This window comes from Ailuropoda melanoleuca, chromosome 19 (assembly GCF_002007445.2).
Source record: "Ailuropoda melanoleuca isolate Jingjing chromosome 19, ASM200744v2, whole genome shotgun sequence".
NCBI lineage: Eukaryota > Metazoa > Chordata > Mammalia > Carnivora > Ursidae > Ailuropoda > Ailuropoda melanoleuca.
Genome location: NC_048236.1, coordinates 1,910,392 through 1,936,301, shown reverse-complemented (window position 1 = coordinate 1,936,301; position 25,910 = coordinate 1,910,392). Strand labels below are relative to the sequence as shown.

Here is a 25,910-nt window from a genome sequence, read left to right as displayed (position 1 = left end):
GGGGGGGGGGGAAGGAGGGGCTGCTCAGGGACAGCGGGAGAGCAGCACAGGACGCTGGTGTCCTGGTAACTCACCTAGCACCCATTCCTGACGATACGGAAGGCCAGAGACAAGCCTGCTCCCAAGCAACCTCAAACCGGACCCTAACTTTTCTGGCTTTTATGGGTTTTCCTGGGATTGGCCCAAATCACAGCTCGCTTTGAGAATGTGTGGGTCAGGACAGTGGTCTCATTTTAATTATTGCTGGGATGGACGTGGAGGGAATGGGTAAGACAATCAAGAAAAAGGAGATGATTCAAGTGCTAAGAAAGACTCGGAGAAAGCAAGAAAGTCGGAGAAGAAGGAGGGCTGGGGCACTAGGGCGCCTTTTCCCCACCAGCTGACCTTGGACACTGTGAATGCTGCCGTGGCCTCTCCTCCCCTCTCATCTGCTCTCCTGGCTCCTCGCTGCTCCCATCTCTCCAGACCCAGCCTCTTCACAAAACAGCCTCGCCCACCGCCTCCCCCCAACCCCAGTCACCGGTGTTGGAAGCCTCACATCTCTCGATCCTTTCCAACTCCCACGTCACTTCGCCACCCTAAGTCAGGCCATTATCCCGTCACCCCTAAACTGCAGCAGGAGTTTGTCCCCATAAGTGGTCTTCCTGCCCCGGTCCCTCCTCCATGCAATCCACTTGGTTTAGGTGGGGTCAGCAGCCTAAGCCTCCTAAAACACCCCATTAATGACCCCCTTCCTTCACACTGCCCACTGCAGAGCTTTCCAAGATGATGCATCTAGACCCCGGGGGAGGGTGTGAATCCTTATCAGTGGTACCAAAGCTCCAGGGCAAATGAAAAGTGCCTTACCCGACTATTTTTACTCAAAGCAAACCCTATTTATAGTGAAACAAACCTGGGTAAACTGGGAAGTTGAATGCAGAATTCCTGCATTTTTGAGATNCATCAGTGGTACCAAAGCTCCAGGGCAAATGAAAAGTGCCTTACCCGACTATTTTTACTCAAAGCAAAGTACTAAACAGAACAAAACAAAACCCTATTTATAGTGAAACAAACCTGGGTAAACTGGGAAGTTGAATGCAGAATTCCTGCATTTTTGAGATAAAACAGGAAAACGCTCCAAATTCAGACCACACACTTGCAGGCACACAGGCCCGATAGGGTCCCTTACGGCCTAGAGCTCAAAGTTTGGCCTCTCAGTTTGGAGCCCATCCCACTTCCCTAAGAAGCCCCTCTGCTGTGGCTTAGCTTCTGCTGTCCTCCCTGTCCCCCCCCCTGGAATGCAGTCTCCAGCCTGTATCGCCCTCCTGCCCCTGCCAACCCTGCCTGTCACTCAAGGCTCACAAGCAAAAGCCTCCTCGGACAGCCGCAAGCCCCAGGATTTCCCTTCTCAGAGCGCTCTTGCATTGCACTGTGCTGCCCGAGGCTCCTCCTTGGCTGGGACTTGGCCAGTGAGCCTGTTTTCCCCAGTCTTCCTGTCTCTACAACTCTGCAGGGGGGGTCTGCGCAGCTTGGCACCCTGGGCCTGCTTCTCTTTCCCTGCGGGATGCTAGCCAGGCCTCTCGACTTAATTCCAAATTCCCCAGTGCCAGACAGGTGTCCAACACGAAGCTCAAACTTCCCATGGCCAGAACAGACTGAATTTCTCTTCGAAAACCTGCCCTCCACACCGAGCCCCAGCCCCAACATCTTGCTCAACTCAGCGGATGACACATCTCATCCACCTGGATACTCAGGTCAGAAAGCACGGTCAGAGGAAGCACCCAAGAAGCAGCCTTGATTCCCTTGTCCTAAGTCCCCACGTTGGCTCCGCCGAGCCCTGGCAGCTCTGCCTCCTGATGTACAGCAATCCGTCCGCTTCCTTCCTCACGGCTGACCCTGGGCCAAACTCCCCCCACCTCCTGGCTCTTGGTACAAGTGTCCCAATGCATGCCCCTGCTTCCACGCTTGATCCGCCCAAGTCTTTCTTCCACACGCAGTCACCTTCTCAAAAATATAAATCACATCATTCCTATCACCCCCCTGCTTAATCCCACCGCGGCTTTCCGTGAAGTCAAGCCCACTGTCTGCCAATCCCAACCCAAGTGGGCCCCCGTCTCCCTCCCAAATCTCTCCCTCTGCTGTCCCACCACGTCACCCACCACGTCACTTAGCCACCAGGCTCAGCTTTTTCGTACTCGCTGTCCCCTCTTTCACGCTCTTCCCCTAGATCGTCACCTCCTCGGGATGGCCTTCCCTGACCTCCCCAATTTGAAGTCCCTGACAGGCCCCTCCCCCACTCCTCACCTGGGTCACTTCCTATGACATGACCCTGTTGTACTTCCTTCCTGCACTTGTCATTAGAGTGTGAGGGAGGGCCCTGGAGCAAGACTGCCCAAGTCGGAATCCTGACTTTGGGCAGGTGACTTCTCCTCCGGGCGCTTCCATCTGTCTCCAGCAAAATGTAACAGTAAAAATACCTATCTCACACAACTACCGAGGAAATTAAGCAAGATAACGCATGTATCACAGTGGAACGGCCCAGAACGCATCCCCTATAAGTATTAGCTGCTCGTATTATTAAATCTTAGGTCGTTTCTTGCTGGGATTTCCCCACCCCCTCATAAAGCAGCACCCGGTGCTGTGAACACAGTGAGTTCATGACAAATATTAGTTGAATGATGAAGTGAAGTAGAAAGGAAATAATTAAGAACCTGGGAAAATGGAAGTGCAGGCAATGGTGTGAGAAGGGTAACTTGAAGCCGAGCAAAAGGAGTGAGAGAAAGTACCCGTCTGCACGATGCCAATGCTCATGTCCCAGATCACCCGCCCCTGGGGAGACGCTGTTGGCAGAGGCAGCTAGATTCACGGCAACAAGCCCGCTCGTCCTGCTAAGCTGAGGGGTGTGGGCCTGGGACCAGTTCTCAGAGCTGTGAGGCAGGGAATATGTGACACTCAGCACCCTGGTTCCCTGCACCTCAGCCCCTCTCCCCTGCCAGTGAGGACCACTCACTCCCCTATCTAGAGTCTTCTCTGCTCCACTTCACAGTGGCAACACCTGGCTTCCCATAATTCCCTCTACTTCTGTGTTATTCTCTGTTTTACACCATCTCCTTTCGGTTTTGAATTCAATGAGAATATATGGTAAGTGATGATGTTCTGAGATAAACAGACTTGGTGATAAGGAAACCATAAACCTACTGTCATCACCAATTTAATAGCACTTCTCATTATGAAGTACCGTGGTGTATAGTTTACGTGTGTGCGTTATCTATCTACCTACCCTGAGCACTGGAATCACCTGAGTGTTTAAAACTCCAGATGCCTAGGGCACTTGGGTGGCTTAATCAGTTAGGCATCTGACTCTTGGTTTTGGCTCAGGTCACGATCTCAGGGTCATGGGATCGGCCCCACATGGAACTCTGTGCTCAGTGTGGAATCTGCTTGAGATTCTCTCTCCCCTCATCCCTCTGCCCCTCCCCCCACTTGTGGTATAAATAAATAAATAGTAAAATCTTCAAAAAAATAATAGGGACACCTGGGTGGCTCAGTCGGTTAAGTGTCCAATTCTTTTTTTTTTTTTTAAGATTTTATTTATTTATTTGACAGAGAGAGGCAGCAAGAGAGGAAACACAAGCAGGGGGAGTGGAAGAGGGAGAAACAGGCTTCCCACTGAGCAGGGAGCCCGATACGGGGCTTGACCCCAGAACGCTGGGATCATGACCTGAGCCGAAGGCAGACTAAGCGTCCAATTCTTGATTTCGGCTCACGTCATAATCTCCGGGTCATGGGATCGAGCCCCGGTCTGGGCTCTGTGCATGGAGTCTGCTTGTCCCTCTTCCCCTACTCTCTCTCTCTCTCTCAAGTAAATAAATAAATAAAATCTTATAAAAAATAAAGTAAAAAATTTTAAATGTAAAAAAAAATAAAATAAAACTCCAGATGCCTGGGTTTCACCTCAAGATTCTGATCAAATGGTCTGGGTTACAGTTTGAGCATATGAGGATTTTTTTTTTTAAAGGCAGGAAGAAAGGACAGAGCGAGAAAACCCAAGCAGGCTCCATGCTGGGCATGGAGCCCAATGCAGGACTCGATCTCACAACCCTGAGATCATGATCTGAGGCCAAAATCAAGAGTTGGATGCTCAACCGACTGAGCTGCCCAGGTGCCACGAGCATCAGGATTTTTAAAAGCTCCCAGTGATTGCAGCAAAGTTTTAGCCACTGATACATTAGTGCTGAATCCTGACAACCACTCTTCAGAATGTTGAGGCTGGTGGCACCCTTTCAGATGACAAAACCAGTTTGAGAGGGACTACGCGGCCTGTCCAACACTGCCCCAGCTAGGAAATGGCAGTGCTGGGGTCGAACCCCAGACTTGCCAAGGAATTGTGTTGCAGGTGGAAAGCCGGGGCAGGCGAGAAGCAGGCGGGGCCTCACCTTACAGCAGTAGTGCCTGCAGCAGAGGGAGGGCAAGTCGTCGTCGGGCTCCAGCGGGCTGACACACACAGGGCAGTGGTCGGGGCGTGCAGGGGCGGCCTGGGCCCGGGGTAGGCACAGCCCAGCTGCCAGCAGCAGGGGTTCGGGGTCATCACTGTAGCTCTGCAGCAGCTGTTCAGCGCCCCAGTGAGAATGAGCCAAAAGGTGCTGCGCTACATCGGGCTCTAGGTTCAGCGTCTCCTGCACCTGCCGTACCGTCTGCTCCATCAACCCTTCGACCTCCTGGGGGCTCATGGTGCGGCCTGCAGGCAGCTGGAGAGAGGCCAGGGCGGCTACGGCTTCTGGGCTTGAGGGGAGAGAAGAGGCAATCCGTCTCCCTGCCCTGCTTATCCACTAGCGAACCCCTCCCCTGGCCCTCAGCTCCCACCTGTGCACCCCTGCTTGTATGTGCTTAACCAGCCCCAGGATGACCACCCGAACCCATAGTCAGAGCATGGCTCTCCACAGAAGCATCTGTACGCGAGGGCTGGGGCGGGCTGTCACAGTGATTTTGGGCACTCCGGGAATCTGGTGGGCAGGGATCTGGATGCTAAGGGCGGACGGGATCCCCACAGTGGATGGATGGGATAATCCCATTGTAAACCCCACCCCAAACACCAGCAATCCGTCTGGTGAGAAACCAAAGTCTACGGGCTTACTACTCAAATATGGGCCAAGGACCAGCAGCCTGAGTATCACAGGGAGCTCCACTGAATCAGGATCTGCGTTTTAATGAGATCCCCATGTGATGTGTATGCAAGTGACTCCTCTAGAGAACTCACTTTACACGCAGTGCAGGGGGCAGGCATAAAAGTAGTGCCGGAACAGCTTTCGGTGAACTGGGTGTGATGGGACAAGCTTTAGGGGTGCCAGCTAATTAGGGGGATCCTACGGCAAATTCCTCTGTAGAACAGGCTTCTTGAAAAGTAGAGTTTGTACATTTCACAGAGCAGAATGCGTCATCAGCACTCTATACGCATCGGTGTGATGCTTCTTTTTTGCTTAGAATGAGAGACATCTATACAGAAGCTTATGTGTCTGGGTCCCTTGCCTAAGGGTTGGCTCTAGGGGGATGGGGACAACAAGGCCCCCCAGTGAGGAAGGCAGAGAAGGGGGTGACAGGGGTAATGAGGACTAGCAAAGTGGGAGAAATAACAGAGGCAGGGAAAATGGGGTAAAACAGAGAGAGAAATGAAGCGTCTTCCCACAAAAGAGCCTGACTTTGGCACTAAACCTCCTCCATGTCACCGCAGCGCCATCTGTCCTGGGGAGCCCATCCCTCCCTACTGGCTTGGAGCCCTTGCAGCAGGGGAACGGGACTGAGGATGGCTACCTAGGCTTGGAGGTCTTGGTGGTCTGGTTGCCACAGAAAGGGACCTCTGCCTGACCCCGGCAAGGCCCTGTGGGCTCTGGGGTGGCATACACCAGGATCTGGGGCCGGTCGTCGCGCCGTTCCACGTAGCCCTGGCCCAGGAGGTGCAGGATGCAAGAAAGGACATCGGTACTGGTACAGGCCACGCCTCCGTCAACAGTGCGGCCCAGGCTTCCAGGAGGGTTTGGACCCTTCTGCCAGGCCTCCAGCACCTGGATGGGAGAAGAGGAAACAGCCAGGCCACTTTTACCTAGAGGAGCTAGCCTGCCTAGGTTCAATCCTCAGCTCTTCCACTTACTAGCTGTGCGACTACGGATGCGTTACTAACTCCCATGCCTCACTTTTCTTCTCTGTCAAATGGGAATAGTAGTAAATAAAATAATGATGATGATGATGATACCACCACCACCACCACCTATCCCATAAGACTGCTGTGAGGACTAAATGACTCACTCATGCAAATTCTTGGAATAGGGCCTGGCACGTGGTGAACACTCATATGTTGTCTCTACCTTCTGTCTAACTAAGTGCTCGGTAGGAAGAGAAAACCCAGATGCAAATGTCACCCTACGAGGTCTCGTACTGAGAGAGGTTACCTTCCCTGTGCTGATCCCTGGCGCTAAGCCCCAACCCTGAGCCTGACTCTCTCCCTCCCCTAACTTCACGGTCCCCTCTGCCTACCAGACAAACCAGCTGATCAATATGGAGGCCCTTTTCCCCATGGGCTTTGAGAATACGGACAAGAAGACAGCTCAAGAGGTTCCTCTTTTGTTCCAGAGTTCGGCCCTCATCCTTCTCTATATTCAGGTACGTCTGGGGAGGTATCAGCCACAGGGCCTCCCCACAGCGCTGGGGCCCAGGCATCCGAAGCCGCAGCACACCTGGAACTCACTCCCAGTCAGCACCCGAGGAGGGGAGGGAGAGGTGAGTGGCGGCAAAGGGAACCTCATTCATTCCCTGCCACACACCCACCATGAGAGCCCCACCCCCCTAGCAGCAGAGGCACAGCCCAGCCCCCCATGACCTACCCCTGTGTGGAAAGCCCTGACCCTCATGCAGGGTCAAAGGGCCATTATCTGAGGTGAGGGGCAGAAGTGCCTGGAGCAGCAGCTCCGGGGTGAGGTCAGAATTCTTCAGCAGGGTCTCTACAGACACCTCCTGGTGAGGAGAAACAGGGCCAGTCAGGAGTAGGTAGTCAGGGGAAAGGAAAATAAGAGGGGGAGAGGATGGAAGAAGGGACAGAGTTTAGGAGGAGAACAGTGACAGACAGGGAGAAGAGAAGACAGCGAGGCTAAGGAGCTGAGGCACCTCTGTCTGATTGAAATGCAACAGCAGCCACATCTGCACGGTGGACACATGGAGGGTCTGGTCCCCAAACTGCAGCTCAGCCCGGCCCAGCCACGTCCACTGCAGCCGCCGATGGGGTCCCATGTCCAGGACCGGATGATTCTGACCTGGGAGAGCACGGAAGAGAAGGGTAGAGACAAAGAGCAGGGGGAGCGAGGGGGTTAGAGGCTGAGGCCAGCCAGGGCGTACTGTTAGTCAAGCTTTGCTCCTGCAGATCTCTGTGGGGAGGAGGGCCCCCACAGAAGTGACTTGTTGAGCTTCCAGAGCTCAGCCTCCTCTGTGTCTGCCTCCCTGGCCAGCCACATGTATCCGGGGGCCTGCCCTGTGCCTCGCCCCACACCAGGCAGGCTCCACGAAAGAAACACAAGAGAGAAGAGACCTGAGTGTTGCCCTCAAAGGAGCTGACGGTTTTTAAAGACCCACTAGGCTGCATCTCTTCCTCCTGTGTCACAGCTCAGGTGACATGAGCCTGGATGGTCACTCATACTAGAAAGCAAGGCAGAGACTATCACAAGGAGCCAATGTGAGAGGTGCTCTCTGGCTAGAGATGGGACAGTCTGAACATCAAGAAAGTAACACCTGTGCTGGATTGAAACACATGAAATATCTTAAAATTCAGGAGATCATAATGATATATTTTTTTAAAAGACCACATTGGTTATCTTTGGAGGGTGCTAGAGGAACCAACACATTATTGTGAAAACTGGTTAAACATAAGGGGGAGGAGGAGAGAATCGAGCCTTTCTTGTATAAACTGTACTTCCGGGTAACCAAAAAGTTGCCGAGAGGAAGTTTCTCCTTATAGAGAAAACGTTCCGGCTGATATGTGAAGAAGGAATGACAAAATTAGAACGGCGCAAGTTTGTACGGCCTAATGAAGTGACAGAGCTAAGCAATGGTAACGAGTGACCGTCTCATTAAAAGCTGAGAGGAAACTACATATAATGTACAGAGCACACTTGCAACACTGCAGTCCACCGACCCATCTTAAGACACCCCAGAGGCAGACAGAAGTACACACTACCACCTATGAGGTGCTCTTGCCCCAGAAATCACGCCCAAATCGAAATCAACTTCTATATCTAAGGATCCGTTTTCTGGAAATGAAAGAGACAGAGGAACAGGCCAGAGGACACCATGTGGATACAGTCAGCAAAATCCGGCCCGTGGACAACTCTGTGTGGCAAACAATCTGTTTTCCTCCACAGACAGTTGTAAGGGGGCAAAAACGGAAAGCAGGATCTACACATTAATGGAGACAGAAGATAGAGCTCAATCAAATGTAAGGTGTGGGCTTTGTGGGGATCCCCAATGAGCAAAAAAATTAATTTTGAAAACTTGAAAAAACAGGGGAAATATGGACACTTTACTGTTTGATATTAGGAATTGTGATTAATTTCTCCAAGTTTGATCACTGTAGTGTCCTTGCCTTTAAAAAGAGAATCCTTAATCTTTTAAATCTGAGAACTGGGGAAAGTGGGTGGGGGTACAGAAGAAATGAGATCGGCCATGAATTGACCCATGTTGGTACACTGGAGTTTATTCTGCCTACTTTTTTTTTTTTTTAAGATGTATTTATTTATTTGAGTGAGAGAGCATACACAGAAGGAAAGGGAGAAGCATGGGGCGCCTGGGTGGCGCAGTCGTTAGGGTGTGATCCTGGCGGTTCCGGGATCGAGCCCCACATCAGGCTCCTCTGCTAGAAGCCTGCTTCTTCCTCTCCCACTACCCGCTTGTGTTCCCTCTCTCGCTGGCTGTCTCTGTCAAATAAATAAATAAATAAATCTTTTAAAAAATTTTTAAAAATTAAAAAAAAAAAGNTGATCCTGGCGTTCTGGGATCGAGCCCCACATCAGGCTCCTCTGCTAGAAGCCTGCTTCTTCCTCTCCCACTACCCACTTGTGTTCCCTCTCTCGCTGGCTGTCTCTGTCAAATAAATAAATAAATAAATCTTTAAAAAAATTTTTAAAAATTAAAAAAAAAAAAGGGAGAAGCAAATTCCCAATGAGCAGGAAGCCCGATGTGGGGCTTGATCCCAGGACCCTGGGATCATGACCTAAGCCAAACGCAGACTCTCAAGTGACTGAGCCATCCAGGTGCCCCACATTCTGTCTACCTTTGTGTACATTTGAAACTTATCACAATAAAAAAGTATTTAAATGAGGGTGAAGGTAAGCCATTCTCAAAAACTGATAAAGTTTTCCACCAATACTCCCTCAATGAAGAGACTTCTAAAGGATGTTCATAAGGAAGGAGACTGAACTCAGAAAGAAGGATCAAGATGCAAAAGGATTAGTGATGGAAGCAACTAGTATGATAGCAAATCTAAACATCAACTGAAAAAGACAATAATAATGACTCTTTGAGAGGTAGGAAAAAAAGATAATCCTAATATATCAACCAACAGTAACAATTAAGATGGGATTGAGAGCTGCAGTTAAGATTTTCTATGTCCTGGGGCACCTGGGTGGCTCAATCGGTTAAGGGTTTGCCTTTGGCTCAGGTCATGATCCCAGGGTCCTGGGACTGAGTCCCGCATCTGGCTCTCCGCTCAGTGGGGAGTGTGCTTCTTCCTCTCACTCTCTCTTTGTGATCTCCCTCTCTCTCTCCTCAGATAAATAAATAAAATCTTTAAAAAAAAAGATTTTCTATGGCCCTTTTATTGCTCAGGAAGGTGGGGGAGTGATATTAACAAGTCAAACATACAAATTATAAACATAAGGGTAATCAACCACAGAACTAGAATGTGTGACTTTCAAAACTGGTAGAGACAAAAAAAGGAATTAAAAAAGATCAATCCAAAAGAAGAGGGAAAAAATGCACAAAAACCCAAGGTAGAAGCATACCTATAAAGGTGTTCAATTTCTTCTTCTTCTTTTAACTGTACATGCATTTTATGTATATTTTTGTATATATGAAATAACTGAAACTTAAAATTATAAGAGCACACTAAAATGTAAGAGCTTAGCAATAAAAGCCAAATACATCATTACTCATAATAATTATAAAAAGGCTAAAATGGACAACTCAAAAGGAGAGATTGTTAAATTGAATAAAAAACAAATTCTAGGTATTTATAAGACACCTGCCTAAAATAAGAGTATGGCAAAGTTAAAAGTAAATGATACTGGGGGATATATTCTGGGGATCATATATTCTGATGAGAGCAGAATATAGGGATGGTTTGGAAGTATCTCCCCAACAGATTGCTTATTAATAGTGGCAAGGGGAAAATATTAACTATACAGTGGAAAAGCAAACCACCTCTTGATCAGGTTGTCAAAATTCACATGACAAAAGAGGAGCAGATGGAAACTGTGTGCTTCCGAACCAAACACACAGAGGACATGATGTCACTTACTTAGGATTCTGGCCTGGAATGCATCACCTGAATCTAATTGTGAGGAGATATACAAAATTAAAATGAAAAACGTGTAGAAAATTTTAAATGGCTATACTGTCCAAGGGTGTCAATGTTGTAAAAGACGAAAAAAGCCTAAGGAATTGTTCCACACTAAGACTTGACAATTAAACATAATAGATGATCCTGGCCTGGATGCTGTCCTGGACTAAAAAATAACAGACATTATGGAGTCACTTGAACAAAGCAGAATGTGGACAATAGATTAAAGTATGACACCAATGTTAAATTTTTGAAACTGATAAATGAATGACTATTCAGCACCATGACTCTTAGGAAATATATATTCAAGTATTTAGAGGCAAAGGGCCAGCATATATGCAATCTACTCTCAGTGGTTTAGGGGAGAAAAAGTGTGTGTGTGTGTGTGTGTGTGTGTGTAAATACACGTTTTATGAATGTATATACACAAAGAGCGAATGATAAAAGCAAACGGGCAAAATGTTAACGAAAAGTAAACTTGGCTAAAGAGTATGTGAGTGTTCTTGGGCCACCTGGGTGCTCAGTCAGTTCAGTGTCTGCCTTTGGCTCAGGTCACGATCTCGGGCTCCCTGCTCAGTGCGAGTCTGCTTCGGCCTCTCCCTCTGCCCCCCATCCATCTCATGCTCTCTCTCTCTCAAAGTCTTTTTTAAAAACAAGAGCATGTGAGTGTTCTTTGTATTATTCTTACCATTTTCCTGTAAATTTGAAATTATTTCCAAATAAAAAAAAATTTATGTAAATGGACAACTGAATTGACCACCTAAAATGGTTAAAATGGAGGGGCACCTGGCTGGCTCAGTCAGTGGAGCATATGACTCTTGAACTCAGGGTTGTAAGCTCAAACCCCACATTGGGTGTAGAGATTACTTAAAAATAAAATCTTTAAACAATGGTTAAAATGGCTAGTTTTATATTTCTCTTTCACCAAAATAAAAGAAACCCAAAAGAATTATCATTCTCCCCTGACAAGGTAAAAGGATAGAAAGATATTCTGGAAAAACCCTAACCAAAGAAAGCTGGTATATTATTAACACCGGATAAAAATAGACTTTGAGAGAAAAAGCTTTACTAGAAAGAAAGAAGGTCATTTCATAATAATAAAGTTTAATTAACTATGAAGACTTTAAACCTGCATAGTCCATTATGGTAGCCACATGTGACTATTTAAACTGGTTGAAGTAAATAAAATTAAACACTCAATTCCTCAGTAGAACTAGTCACATTTCAGTAGCCACAAATGGCCATCATACTGAAAAGTGCCAAAAATAACTTTTCCATCACTGCAGAAAGTTCTACTGAACAGCACTGTTAAATGATTTCAAACATTTATCTAACCTTTATTTTTTTTAAAAGATTTTATTTATTTACTTGAGAGAGGGAGAGTGAGGTGCAGGGGGAAGGAACAGAGGGAGAGGGACAGACTCCCCCGAGTGCAAAGCCCAACACAGGGATCGATCCCATGACCCCGAGATCATGACTTGAGCCAAAACCAAGAGTTGGATGCCTGACTGAGCCTTCCAGGCCCCTCTATCTACACTTTAATTTTTGGAGAGAATGAGAGCATGTGGTGGGGGAGGAGGGGCAGAGGGAGAAAGAGAATATTAAGCAGACTCCATGCCCAGCACGGAGCCCAAGGAGTGGCTTGATCTTACGACCCTGAGATCATGACCTAAGCCAAAATCAAGAGTTCGGACGCTTAACCAACTGAGCCATTCACCAGGCACCCCTAAACTTTTATCTAATAACACAGTCAAAAAATATAAAAAGCAAAGTTGACCTGATGAAAAATTTAAAAATTCACTATTGGGTTACCCGGGTGGCTCAGTTGGTTAGGCGTTTGCCTTTGGCTCAGGTCATGATCCAGGGTCCTGGGATCGAGTCCCACATCTGGCTCCCTGCTCAGCAGTCTGCTTCTCCTTCTGCCTGCCACTCCCCCTGCTTGTGTGCACTCTCTCTCTCAAATAAACAAAAAATCCTTTTAAAAATTCACTATCATAAAGATAGATCTTAATACACTTCTCTCAGTAATAGATCAAGGAGACAAAAATGAGTAAGGTTACAGCAGATTTGACAAATACAATGAACAAAGTCAATTTAGTGTAATGTGTAAAAGCCAGTAGCTGAAGAATACACATTCTTCTTAATCACACATGGAACACTTACAAAATCTGACCATCTACTAGGCCATAAAGGAAGTCTCAAGACATTGCAAAGATTCAGAATCAAAGAAACCATGTTCTTTAGCCACAATGGAATGAGGGTTGAAATCTAAAACAAAAAGACAACTAAATGAAGAAAAACTGGTTTGGGAATTTTAAAATATACTTCTAAAAAAGTAACAGATCAAAGCAGAAATAATAATGGAAATTAGAAAATCCTCAGAACTAAGAAAATACTAAATACTCACACACAGCATAATAAAAACTTAGGCGACATCCCAAATGCCCATCAACAGCAGAAAGGGTAGATATATTAATACAATGGAAAGGAATCCACAATACAAAGAACAAAGTAATAATACAACTGACACCCTGGATAGCCCTCACAGACATTACATCCGCTGAAAGAAACCAGACACATCAGAATATATACCCTATTATTCCGTTTATATGATGTTCAAATACAGGCAAGAATCTATGGTGATAAAAAGAAGAACAATGGTTTCTCTTGGAAGAACATACTAACTAGAAAGGGACATGAAGCAGGAAGTCTTCTTGGGTGCTGGAAATGCTCTGGGGGTGGTTATGGGAGTATATGTGCATATAAAATTCATTAAGTCATAATTAAGACTTGTGTACTTTATCGAAAACGATACGACAAGAAAAACAAATCTAAAAAAGAAAAGAAAAAAGAAAATGAATGCAACTAAAGCAATGTTGAGAGGAAAATGAATAGCCTCAAATATTTTTACTTGGAAAGAAGCCTGAAAGGGGTAAAAATTAAGTAAGCATGCAACTTGAAGTTAGAAAAAGAAAAATGGAACAAATTCATACAAAAGTGAAGGCAATGATGAGAGACGTTAAGGAAGATCTAACCCACCTTTTCCCCCTTCCCTAGGAGACTGCTGTCCCTAGAGACCATTTTTCTTTATATCTACGCATTCCTATCCACAGGTCCTCTTCTCTTCCTCTCCTGCCACCCCAAATCTCACCCCAATCTCCAATTGCCTGTCCCTATCTCCTCACTCTGGCTGTAGAAATTGGAGAAGCGGTCAAGGGCATCACAGAATTCAGTGGGAAGGCACTTTCTGGGATGGTACAGGTAGCAGAGTGGGGAGACCGGCCAGCAGCGTGGTGACAGGACCAGTACGGAAACTGTTGGACTTGAATCTTCGATAAATAGTTCTTTCTCAGCCTCCTCTTCCTCTGCTTCCTCCTGAGAGACAGAAGGATTTCAAGGGCTCTTGGGCTCCCTTCTTTGGTCTAGTCTTTTGCTCTCCTATCCTCCCACTCATTTCCCTTGTTCTTACCTCCTCTTCTTCCAGGCCCTGTTCCTCCTCATTCTCCTGCTCCAAGAGCAGCTTGTCGAGCCGCTGGAGCTGGTAGACGTGGAACTGGCGCTGCAGCTCCTCCGACGTGCTCAGGCTGCGCAGCATCTGCTGGGGGAGGCGGTTGGGGAAGCAGAGGCCGATCTGCTCCAGCACAGCCCCCTCCAGCCAGCTCGAGCCCAAGCTCAGGAGACGGTCTGCCATGTAGTGCCTGCAGCGCGCGCAGAGCGGGCGAGCCTCAGTGCGGCCGCCCGGCCCGGGGCCTGCCTCCCCCTCCAGAATGTAGGTTCCTCTGTTGCAGCAGGCCTGAGTCACAGGCCCGGCCTCCCCTCTCCCTCCTTACTCCCTTTCCACCAGTGCCACGGCCATCTCTGTATCTTAATCTCTCCTCTCCCCTGCCTCCTCCCCCCTCTTCCCTCCAAGACTCAAACCTTCCCCCTCTCTAGACTCTAGGCCTCCCCTCCCCTACCTCTCAGACGTGCACTCACTGGTAGAAGTGCTCAAAAGTAGTGGCCAGCTCCAGGCCAGAAAGGACCATGATGGGCTCCAGGTGCCGCTGAAGCCGCCCCAGCATTTCCACTCCAGGGGCTCCGCCAACCAGGCCGCCCTGGATCTGCTGGTCGATGTGCCTGGCAAACTGCTCACTTATCTGGGGGCAATGGAAAGGGCACCGGCCAAGCATGAAGAGGGAGTGGAAGCAGGAGAGTGTGGGGTGAGAGGAGGTGAGAGGCAGAGAAAGAGGTGAGCTTGTACCAGGTGACCGGCAGGCTGGTGGTACTCACGTGGGCAGCGGTGAGGAAGGACTGCTGGAGCAAGGCACCAGAGAAGCCACTGCGCAGAGCCAGAGTGAAGGCTGCCCGAGGCCCAAAGAGCTCTGAGCCTGCTCTCTGCAGACGCTCATAGAGTTTACAGTATCGAGGCACGAAGTCAGGGGCCCTCCAGGCTGCAGCCAGGAACCTGCTGACCTGAGAAGGGAGGAGAAGGAACATCAGATGCAGTAAGCTGGCAGCCCCCCGCCCCCCAACCTGCAGCTTCCCTGCACTCACCTGCTCCTGCACCACAGTCAGCCAGCACTGCGTTATGTTCCTCAGGCTGCTGCTTGGAAGGGCTGCCGACGGCCCGGGGCTCCGATCCCGGCTCTTACTGTTCTTGCTGACTGCAGAGACAGAGGGTAAGGGAAGTGGCTTTGTCTCAGCCCCGGAGTGAATCCAGAGGTCTTGGGTACTGACCCCTGGAAAGGCCCAGAGTGGAGCAGTGAGGGAAAGTAAGATCCAAGAAGGGGAGAAGCCAGGTACCATCACCGCCCAGGTTCTCAGCTCAACAGGCCGTTGCTGGGACTTACTGGGCTGAGTGGATGGCTCAGGAGAAGGCCCAGGCGGCGGTTCCACATGCACCAGCAAGTGACAAAGGCGACGAACTCGAGAGCCAAAGGATGCTGCTCGACTCAGGGGGTTCTGAGAGCTCTCCCTTTGCTCTAAGTACTGATCCAGCAGCCATCCCAGGGAGCTCACACCCTCCACATCTAAAAGAAGACAGGTCAGAAACAAGTGATGGGAAATGGGGGGATAAAAAGCCCAAGAAGAGGAGAGAGAAGTCCCAATTACACAAAAAAGTCAAGGGGGGGAGCCAGGCCAAGGCTTACTTCAGCTGGAGTCTGGGGGGTACTAAGCAGGTGGGGGCGGGGTGGAGGAGAAGAGTCAAATACCAGAGTCTCAGGGAGCAGTCCCTGGGGCAGGAAGGAGAGGAACACTGAGGCGACAGGCCTTAAGGGATAAAGACAGGGACCAAGAGAACCAAGAGCGTTAACTCAGCTGATCCCTGGGAATCATTATGAGGGGGTGGTTAGTGGGGCCAGGGGTCGGGATGGTTACCGGGGGAGGTGATGTTCTGCACCAGGGGGCTGACCAGGGCCTCCCAGCAGGTCTTGCCCAGTGCTTGGGCGGCCTCGTCATCAGGGAGGAAGCGATCAGCAAAATTCTGCTCGTAGCGCAGAACCCTGTTGAGTCTGGGGATAAGGAGTGTGTGGTCAAAGGTTTAAGGCACAGGTTTCTCTGCGGCCTCCACTTAAGTGCAGTCAACTCCCACTCTCGCTGTGTTTGGTCCCCTAACCAGCTTGCTGCCATCAGCACACACTTGTCACCCGTGTTCCCCTTCCCCTCATGTCCAAGCTGCTGCTTGACCTTTCAGACTCCTGCAGAAGTCTCCCACCACCTACTTTAAAAAAAAAAAAGATTTAAAAAATTTGAGAGAGAGAAACAGTGAGTGGAAAAGAGAGGGAGAAAAAATCTGAAGCAGACTCTAGGCTGAGCACAGAGCCCCATGCAGGGCTCAATCCCACGACCGTGAGATCATGACCTGAGCCTAAGGAGTCCGCTGCTCAAATGACTGAGCCACCCAGACGCTTCCCCAACCAGCTACTTCTTAACAGAGTCCTCCTGCTGTATTAACCTCTCCCTCCTCCCTTCAACCCGGCCCACTGCCTGCGTGCTCCACCCACCGGGGACAGAGCTGGAGGAGGCGCTTGCGGTCCTCTGCTATGTCCCGGCTCCAGGCTTGTGCCCGAATGGTATAGAAGAGACATGTCCGGCGACACAGCTGCTCCCGAAACAGTGGCCAGAAAGTGGGCTTGGGGCCCAGGACCTCCACGCCTCGAACCCGGGTGTCAATGCCGCCCTGTAACATGCACAAACTTGTCCATCCCCTAAGCCACCCAGCCACCAAGCACTACCAAAAACAAAGCCAGGCCTCACGCCCTGAGTTACCCGGAGGCATGTGAGACATTCCCACATCCCTGGAACTCAACAGGCTCCTGGGCCATCCCCCAGCAGATACATGGCCTAAGCCTCGCCCCCACGTGCTGGGGGACGCAATCACTAGGAAGACCCTGTGCTACCCCGTGACCCCCTACCCTGCCTCTTCCCTCAGCCCACCTGCTGGCAGCGCTTTATGCGGATCTGGATGACGGGCCAGAAGCGGGTCAGGCTCTCCAGGAGGATCACCCGGCTGGCGGAGGGCATCACATTCACCTGATGGGGGTGGGGAAGAGGGGAAAGGACTGTCACCTCTGGAAGTAGGGTTGGAGGGACAACTGACAGCAACCCAATCTTGTGACGGTGGGTGCACTTTACTGCTGCACTGAGCCCACAGACCCATGCAAATCTGCATGCCAAACCACGCTCTCACCGCTTAGGAGGCAAAGCCTGCCTGGGGGAAGGAATGTGGGAATCCCCCAGGGACTGGATCCTTCCAAGGAGGTCCTGGGACAGAAAGATGGGGAGTAAGGTCAAGGGGGGGCACCAGGGACCCACCGTGTTGAGCTCAGTGCTGATGCAGCTGGCACTGTCGCCCCCAAACACCACCACCCTGGCCGGCATGTAGCTTGAGTCCTCACTGGCCACAAGCAAAGTCAGCTGCCTGGAAGAGGAGAAATCAAGGAGCTCGAACTGGGGCCCTGGCCTTTGTTTGAAATGACTTCAACCCACCACTTCCACCTCTGGCCTCCTCCCTCTTCTGCCTCAAGTGTCAGTCTTCCCCAGTCTCTGCTCTCCTCTTACCCTCCCCCAAAGTGACTTCATTTAAAACCACAGTTTCAACCAAACTCTAATACCCGAATGACTCCAAATCCACATCTCTCCCCTAAATGGCTCCTCTCAGCTTTCATGTCACGTACCCAACAGACATCTCCATGTCACACCCCGCGGGCACCTCAAAGTCAACATGCTAAACGGCACCCTCATCCAACCACAGAAGCCTGCTCCTCCTCTTCCTACATCCCCCTCGGGAAGAAAACTGCCACCTCGCTAGAGCTCTCTGTCACTGTGACTCTCCCATTCGTGGCTTCCCTCATGTCAATGGCGCATCCTGGAGACTCTGGCCCTTGAGATCTGTCAGCCCACCACCCCCTCGTTATTCCCGCTCCTTCTGCCTAACCGTTTCTCAAAGAGACCACTGCATAAACCTTCCAACCCTCTGGCCTCCAACCCAAGCTCCCATTCACCTGGGTGACTTTTCTAAATTTAAAAAAAAAAAAAAAAATCTAGTTTCATCTCTTCTCTTCTTAAAATCCTTCAGTGGCTCCGCCAGTTTCAGAATAAAGCTCAAACTTCTTAACTCACAAAATGCTCTGTGGTCAGGCTCTGCCTCATTTTCTGGCTTTGTCTCCTGCCATTTCACACCACCACCCTACATTCCTGCCAAACACAGTCACTTAAACTTCTCTCAAGCACATCGTTGTGTTTCTTACTTCCATTTTGCACATGCACTGTCTCTCTGCCTGGACTAGACCCTGCCCTCTCTTTATGTAGATAATTTCTACTTCCATGCTCAGCTCATTTAACCCCTCCTTCTGGAAGCCTTCTCTCACCTCTCACTTGGTCTCAGGGTCCATGTCACCTTTTCTTGCTCTTACTGATTTTCCAGGCTAGCTCCCCAACAAGAGCACCAGTTCCCCGAAGACGGGGACCACATCTTATTGCCCTTATAGCCCCAGACCCTCGCCTAGGGCCTGGCACAGAGTACACATGAAACAAGCACCCATGGGAAGAGTGAATAAGGAAGTTCTCAATCTCTCTCAACACCACGCACAGGGCAGTGACATCTGTCCCTGGTGGGAGAAGCACGTCACCAAGCTCAGGGAGTGAGGATGTCTGTACTGCACAAGGAATGCGGATCAATATGTCTGTTCACTGCACAGAACGGGTATGAGTGTGTCCCTCATGCATCAGGTTTACACAGTCGCGTATGTGGGCGCTTGGAGAATGTATACTGGGGTGTATCAAAATATTTGCACATGCGTGTGTGTGCGTGCTCGTGTTCCTACCTGACAAGAACACCACGGTGCATGTGCAAGGTGATGTAGTGGGAGCCGGTACTGCCGTTGGACTCCCAGTAGGTCTTGGGGTTGCGGTCGGTCAGCTTGCTGGCCCGGTGCGGGTTGGAGGACACCTCCACCTTCTCCCAGCACTTGTCCTCCTTCACTTCCACACTGGAGCCTGGGGGCAGGGGGGCAGGGGTGGCCATCACAGCGTGGTTAGTTGAGAGAGAAGAAAGGAAAGGGACCGGGGAGAACAAATACTGGGGTGCGAGCCAGGAAAAAGCAGATGGGGGCACTGACCCTGGCACAGATGCCGGAGGAACACGTCAAAGAAGGGGATGTTGATGGGTCGGTGGGTCCGTCTGTGGTCTTCGATCTGGCCCAGCACCATCTGCAGCCGCAACATCAGAGAGAAGGGGCACGGGGAGGAGGCAAGAGTATGAAGAATGTATAGAAACATGTCTGGGGAACGAGTCAAGGGGCACCAAAGCACTCAGTGCCTTTCTTCACACATTTTGGCAGAACAGGACCGTGTGGGGTAACGGCAGGGAAACAAGGGCCCCGGATTTGCTACCACTGGTGCCAAACAGGGACCCACACTGAATCCCCTTCCCCTGCTTCTGGCTGATGTTCTCCCTCGCCTCTGGACCCACAAGTCTCCTCACCTGAATGCAGCCAGCCAGGATGCTGGAGGTGAGGTTACTATAGAGCTGGGCATGTTTTTCACACTCCGTCACCAGGTCCCGAAGCTCACAGGCCAGCAGCAGCTGAGCCGAGTGCTTGTCCAGGACTTTGGAGAGGGCCTCTTTGGCTCCCAGGCAGCAGAGAACCACAGCATAGTCCTTATGCATGGAGGCCAGGCGGTGCAGAAAGCAGAGCAGCTCCTGAACAATCTGAGCCCAGAGCCGCAGAGATTAACGTGCGGGAAACGAAGGGAGGGCCCCCGAAGGCACGAGGGGCGGGTTCCGAAAAGAGAATGTGGTGGGTGAGTGAGGTTCTGGAGAAGCTTGAAAGACCAGGAAAAGGAGAGTACCAAAGAAGGTTGGGGCAGAGCAGGAGCGTGCTGGGACTCCCGAGCTGGCAGAGCCTGGGCACAGATTCCAGTGCTTCTGCCTGCCAGGGCGAAGCTCTCTCAACAGCCCGCCCTGGTGCCCAAGGCTCGGTCCACAACGCACAAACCCAGAAGGGTGGAGAGTGAGGAATGTTTGTGCGCACTTCTCCTAAACCCAGAATCTAAAATCCAGCTGCAGCCAAAAGATTTCTACTTCAACAGCCCCAGTTCTGAAGACTCTTAGATGACATTCTTTCCTCTCCACCCCTCTCATCGTCCAGACCCCCCCAGAAAGGCTGCACTTTGCCCTCCAGAGCCTCACAAGGTAGCTGGTGCCCCAGAAGCCATCTTTCCCTCCCCCACCCTTACCAGGGCTCTGGTACCTCAGAGTCACTGCTAGGGCCACTGAGACAGTTGAGGCAGGGCTCCAAGACCTCGTGCCAGGGGAGGACCATGGCCTCAGGGTGATCCAGCAGCCGGGTCATGATCCTGGTGAGGGGATGGAAACAAGCAAAGTCCCTGCGGTCTGCCGGTTCTCCTCACCTCTGATGCAGGGGTGCCCCAACAGGCCCCTCACCTCAGTGCGGTCAGCAGCAGAGTTTTGTTGGGCCCTGGGGCGTCCAGAGTCCTCAGCAACAGGAGAAAGGGCTGGGTCTCCTGCTGGAGGCGCTTGAGAAGGGGCCTCACAGCGCCCCCTGGGCCGCCCTCTCGGCACAGCACCCGCTCCAAGCCCAGGAGGATCTCTGCAGACGGGCCCCCCACCAGGGATTGGATCAGGCATTCGGGGGACCCATCCTGGCCCTGGGCACCAGGGGCTTCCAGTGCTGCTGCCCGGACACATGGGAGGAAAAAAACGAATATGAAGAGGAGTCATGAAAGTTGGTCAAACCAAGAACTGGGCAGGTCCAGAAAATCACCCCCAAATTTTCCTCCTGTTTGGAGGATGTCTGTAGTTTGTACCAAACTGTGGGGGATTTTCTTCTCTGGCCCCAAATATATAGCTAGCTGCATCTGGAAAAAAGTTTAGTATGGCAAACACTGTCATGTTAAACAGACATTTTTAATCTCATACAGTCACACAATTACCTGTTACTATTAAACGGTAGCTATGCCGTTACGTCAACCAATAAATATAAACCATTATAATTACATCCCCCTACTACCTAGCATGGTGGCTTTAAAGATTTGATTTTTAAGTAATCCCTACCCCAATGTGGGGCTGGAACTTACAACCCCAAGATCAAGAGTTGCAAGGCTTACTGACTGCGCCAGCCAGGCGCCCCGCATGCTGGCCCTAGATATATAATTTTCCTTACCTACTCTACAGTCTCCTTCTCCTCTTGGTTAGAAGTTCTACTTAAGACTTAACTGGAGCGCCAAGACCCTTACTCATTTCCTGAAGGTTCATCGTGTCTTTCCAGGAAGGCGCTAGTACACAAGCCTTAGCCCTCCTGGCCACAGGGCGGCACTGCCCGATTCCTGAGAAGAAAACCACCCCTTCCACAATGTACCTGTGTGCTCAGGACTGCCCGGTGGCTCTGAGTAGCGATTGAGAAGCATCACGAGGATGGTGCGCGTGGTAGGCATGGGCTCTGTCCCCGGTGCTATCCCGGAGTGCCTGAACAAGGTGTCTCTCAGCTCTCGGGTTATAATCTGGTCCCCCAGAGTGTGGTGGTTGCACAGAAGCAGGTTGAGAAGGAGCAAACCGTTTCTCACTGCGGAGGAGCACCTGGGAGGAGGGAGGTAACCCAGGAAGGAATGGAGAGGGAGTGAACACAATGGAAGCAGAAAGCAGGTACAGAGGGGAGGGGGACTGCAGCTGGGGAGGGAGGAAAGGGCCCCAGGGCTCCCTCTGAGGGCAGGACATCTGGCTCCCTGACCTCAGGTCACTCCTCGCAACCCCAGGAAGGAAGGTCAGCGTGCCCTTACTCTCTCTGGGGATCTCCCTCCCCCCAGTCACTTGGCCTCTCTACCAAAAACAGTCAGAGAGGGCCACCAACATTTCATCTGGCGGTAACAACATAAAGTGAATTTCTGTGAAGCCCATGAGATGTGGGTGGGGCGGCAGTGGGGCTTGGGGCTTAGCGGGAGTTTGGAGGGTGATGCCCTGACCCCTCTGTGTTCAGCATCAGGATCACGGCTGCAGGGACAGTAAGGAGCAAGCTCTCAGAGCCTGGGCGGGTGGCTGAGTCGATGCTGGCAAAGATCTCTCTGGTCATCTGGGCATCAAACAAAGGGTGGATAGAATCTCGGCCAGAAACAAAAGTGGGGATCTCCGAGGAGCTGGCAATGGCCAGCATCTTCAGTGCCTGCAAAGAGGATGTGGATGCAGAGTTAGTTGTGGGCAGGGCCACCATGCACGGAAAGAGGAGAGCCGGGTCCTCATTCTTGATTCCAAACTTTGGGGCAGCTGAGCTGTTTGCAAATAGGTCAAGTAGGAGATGGAAATGGAAGAGGTCATGATGGGATATCAAATGCTACAAACAAAAAGAGAGAGAAGGAAAGAAAGCAAAGGAAAAAATGAGGCTCAATGGTAAAATCAGCCCACCACTTCACTCTGCCGGCACCAAGGCTGAGTGGCCTGGCCGCCCCTTCCTGAAACTTCCTTGGCGGAGGGGGGCGCGGGGAACCTGTCACAGCATCTAGTTGTCTTCAAAGACTTCCCTTGACATTGTCTTCCATCTCCCTGCCCCACCCCTCCCCTTGCAAAACCTCCCTTCTCTCGAGTTCCAGGACTTCATAGCCTCCTGGTTGGCCTGCCTCTCTGGAGTTCCTCTGCTTAATCCTTGAACATGGAAGTTCTTGTCCTCTTCTCACTCTGCACTCCTCCCTGGGCAACCTCATCCACTCCCACAGCTTCAATTATCATCCACAGGCTAACACTTGCAAAACTATGTCCCTTGGCCTCCAAAGCCAGTAGCCAACCCTCCTCAACAAGACTACTTGGGTTGTCTCACAAGAAGACTGATTGGAATCATAGGGAAAAATCCTTGGCATCGGTGAACTTGTTTGCTGGTACTATAAAGAAAATTAAATTAAGATGAACGCTATACCATTAGAGTGGAGGCTACCTGTGCTCCTGTCCATGCTGTTACCATTATACTGTAGGAATCCATTCTCAGAACTGATTTGGGATGAGGCCTACCCATCCCCCTCAGGCACCCGAGCCTACCTACAGAGCACAGCCTACCCACACCTCCTATCAGCCACCAATTGTGTCTAGAGTAGTCAGGAAGCCAATTCTTCTGTGAGCTCTCCTGAATGGGGCCCCCCTTCCCCATCTTCTAGGCCCCGGGTGGCAAGGCACCCACATCTGGTGAGGGGGTATTTTCTACGTAAGGGTACCACTAGGATCAAAGGGTAAAAAACTACTTTGTCGCGAGCAGAAAATTAGTCTCTAACCAAACGCTTCACTGTAACTCAAAAGACTCAGGAAATTCAACAAACCTAAAACTCAACTCCGGATTTTCTTCCTCGACCTCTGCCTCCTTCCACATTCCCCCACTGAGTAAATGGCCTCCACATCCCCTCTGCTGCTCCCATTTAAACCTGGGAGTCATTCTTAAAAACATATTTCTCCCTTTCTCCAAACACGCACTCAATCTCCGAGACTATCCAGCTGGAACCTTCAACCCACCTGTGCCTTTCCATCCCAAGGTCTCTTCCCTGGTCTAAATCGCCACAGCACGTCCTCGAGATCGGCAGCCCCCAACATGCCCCTCCTGACCATCGTGCTCTCCCGCCAGGCCCAGGCCACTCACCGCCAGCCCCGCCTGCTGCACCAGGACGGACGTCTTATATTCTTGCATGCAAACCAGCACGGCGTAGATGCCGCCTTCCCGGGCAAAGAGCGGGCGCCACTCCTGCTTGGTCATGAGCAGGTACAGAAGGCGCAGGGCCAGCACCACCACCATCTTCTCTCCCACCTGGTTGGTAAGCAGCTCCACCAGGGTCTTCACTAGCTTCTCTCTTAGAGAGAAGAGACACTGGCGTTCCCCATCCCGAAAGTCACACCCAACTCCCCACCCAACCCTCTCCACCAAGACCCATCGCCCCCACCCCTGTCCAACCTACACTTCTTTTCAGCCCCTCTCCTCTGCAGGCCAACTGCCTCTGGCTCCTCACCGTGTGAAGGAGGCCGGAGGGCAAAACGGTCACAAACTCTGGCTCACCTTTTCACGTAAATCTATAAATTCAATGTAATCCTAATCACAATGCCTACAAGATTTTTTACGAAAACACAGGACAGGTAGACTCAGGCGCGGAATGAGAAAATATGCAAGAAGAGTCAAGAAATGTTTAGAAAAGAAAGAACGGTAGACTTGTGTGCTAGTTATCAAAATATACACTCGTGAAAACTAAAATGCTAAGAAATGACACAGGGCAGATACAGATCGCTAGCTAAGAGTGGCATCCCAGCCAGTCAGAACAGCAAGGGCCATGCGACCCATGAAGTGGGGGCACCCGAAACAGCTGGGACTCTGCCTCCCTCCATTAGCATAAGGACCCTGCAAACAGATTTTAAAATATTTAGAAAATAAAGGGAAATATTTTTTCTAATCCTGGAATAGAGCAGACCTACTCAAAACCTAGAAGCCATTACAAAGTTTAAAAATATTCTAACCTAAAATTCTAAAACTTTAGCACAATGAAAGACACTGTTCCACAAGGTTAAGAGAGAGGCCATGTGAGGGACAGAGACAGTCCTACGGAAATGCTGCTCCGAAGAAAGGAAGAAGGGTTCCAGAGCCCCTCGATCACACTGAGCATCTCAAGAAGGAAAAAACTAGCACCATCTCTATCCACAGTGACGGAGATGCAGCCTGAGGAGGTGGCCTGGGAAAGTTCTGTCTTTATTTGTCTTTTCTCATGAGCTTTAGGATGACAACAGCATGAATCCAATGTGCTTCAGATATAAATCCCCTTCTGTAGCCAGGATTTATTATAAACAAGTTAATACCACATAGGCCGTATATATGAATGGATACAGAAATATAAGTAAGGATGTTTACCAAAATGTTAACAGTGACTCTCTCTGCAAAGGGTTTTCAGATAATTTTTATCTTCATAACTTTCTAATTTTTTTAATAGGAAGCATATATTAGTTCATATTCAGAAAAGAGTTAATGTGATTTTGGAAAGAAAAAACAAGCAAGATATATGAAACATAAGTAACAGATTAATATCCAGATTGTCTACAAATCAGTAAGGAAAAAACAAAGACCCCCCCAAAAAAATGGGCAAAAGGTCAGCACAGATTATTTATACAAGAAGAAATACAACAAATGCATGCAAATATGCTTAACTTCACTAGAACTAAGAAATTAAAACAGAGAAACCAATCATTTAAAATTCTTCCAATCTGATAGAGTAAAAAAAAAAAAAAAGATAATACGCAGTGTCGGCAGACGTGTGGAAAACAGATCCAGTAGAACCCTGTACTTGAACTGGGAGAGAATCTGCCGCAGAGTCCCGTGCAGCAGTGAGAGTAAAGACTCAGCTCTATGTGGACGGACATGGAGAGCCCTCTCAGACACACTGAGTGTGGGGGAAAGTTGTAGAAACATGTTGCATGATTACACAGATTTAAACACAAATTCAGAAAATGTTCTATTTCCAAACACACTAAGAAACACAAATCTGTGGAAGGTCTGAAGAATCCACAGCAGACTGACAACAGTGGCGGAAAGGGACTCCGTCTTTTCCTTCTATGCTCTTTCACGTTCTCCAAGTCTTTTAAAATGAGAACGTATTTGTATATCATTTGTGTAATTAAGAAGTGACTTTAAAAAAACCTTTGAGGGGCACCTGGGTGGCTCAGTCGTTAAGCGTCTGCCTTCGCTTCCCAGGGGTCCTGGGATCGAGCCCCGCATCAGGCTCCCAGCTCAGCGGGAAGCCTGCTTCTCCCTCTCCCACTCCCCCTGCTTGTGTTCCCTCTCTCGCTATGTCTCTCTCTGTCAAATAGATAAAATCTTAAAAAAAA

General features: G+C 49.9%; 1 protein-coding gene across 9 annotated transcripts in view; it reads right to left on the bottom strand.

The window, feature by feature from the left end:
- The window catches only part of CUL9 (cullin 9), a 46,478-nt gene that overhangs the window by 13,541 nt on the left and 7,027 nt on the right, over positions 1-25,910 (bottom strand). For 6 of the 9 annotated variants that reach the window (XR_004622092.1, XM_034648235.1, XM_019794400.2 and 3 more), the window contains 23 exons: positions 23,689-23,896; positions 22,040-22,236; positions 21,439-21,656; positions 20,505-20,754; positions 20,311-20,416; positions 19,542-19,769; positions 19,177-19,267; positions 18,883-19,054; positions 17,372-17,477; positions 16,994-17,089; positions 16,561-16,736; positions 15,935-16,068; positions 15,406-15,585; positions 15,110-15,219; positions 14,846-15,028; positions 14,552-14,712; positions 14,046-14,274; positions 13,762-13,951; positions 7,135-7,280; positions 6,855-6,984; positions 6,508-6,707; positions 5,788-6,038; positions 4,416-4,761 (listed from right to left, as the gene is read on the bottom strand). Coding sequence is in view for 8 of the 9 variants with exons in the window: in XM_034648235.1 (XP_034504126.1) it covers positions 4,416-4,761; positions 5,788-6,038; positions 6,508-6,707; positions 6,855-6,984; positions 7,135-7,280; positions 13,762-13,951; positions 14,046-14,274; positions 14,552-14,712; positions 14,846-15,028; positions 15,110-15,219; positions 15,406-15,585; positions 15,935-16,068; positions 16,561-16,736; positions 16,994-17,089; positions 17,372-17,477; positions 18,883-19,054; positions 19,177-19,267; positions 19,542-19,769; positions 20,311-20,416; positions 20,505-20,754; positions 21,439-21,656; positions 22,040-22,236; positions 23,689-23,896 (4,108 nt within the window). In the remaining variant the exon portion in view is untranslated. Of the gene's footprint in view, positions 1-4,415; positions 4,762-5,787; positions 6,039-6,507; positions 6,708-6,854; positions 6,985-7,134; positions 7,281-13,761; positions 13,952-14,045; positions 14,275-14,551; positions 14,713-14,845; positions 15,029-15,109; positions 15,220-15,405; positions 15,586-15,934; positions 16,069-16,560; positions 16,737-16,993; positions 17,090-17,371; positions 17,478-18,882; positions 19,055-19,176; positions 19,268-19,541; positions 19,770-20,310; positions 20,417-20,504; positions 20,755-21,438; positions 21,657-22,039; positions 22,237-23,688; positions 23,897-25,910 lie in introns of those variants that run through there. The other 3 variants (XM_034648237.1, XM_019794399.2, XM_019794402.2) reach the window with 2 other exon arrangements.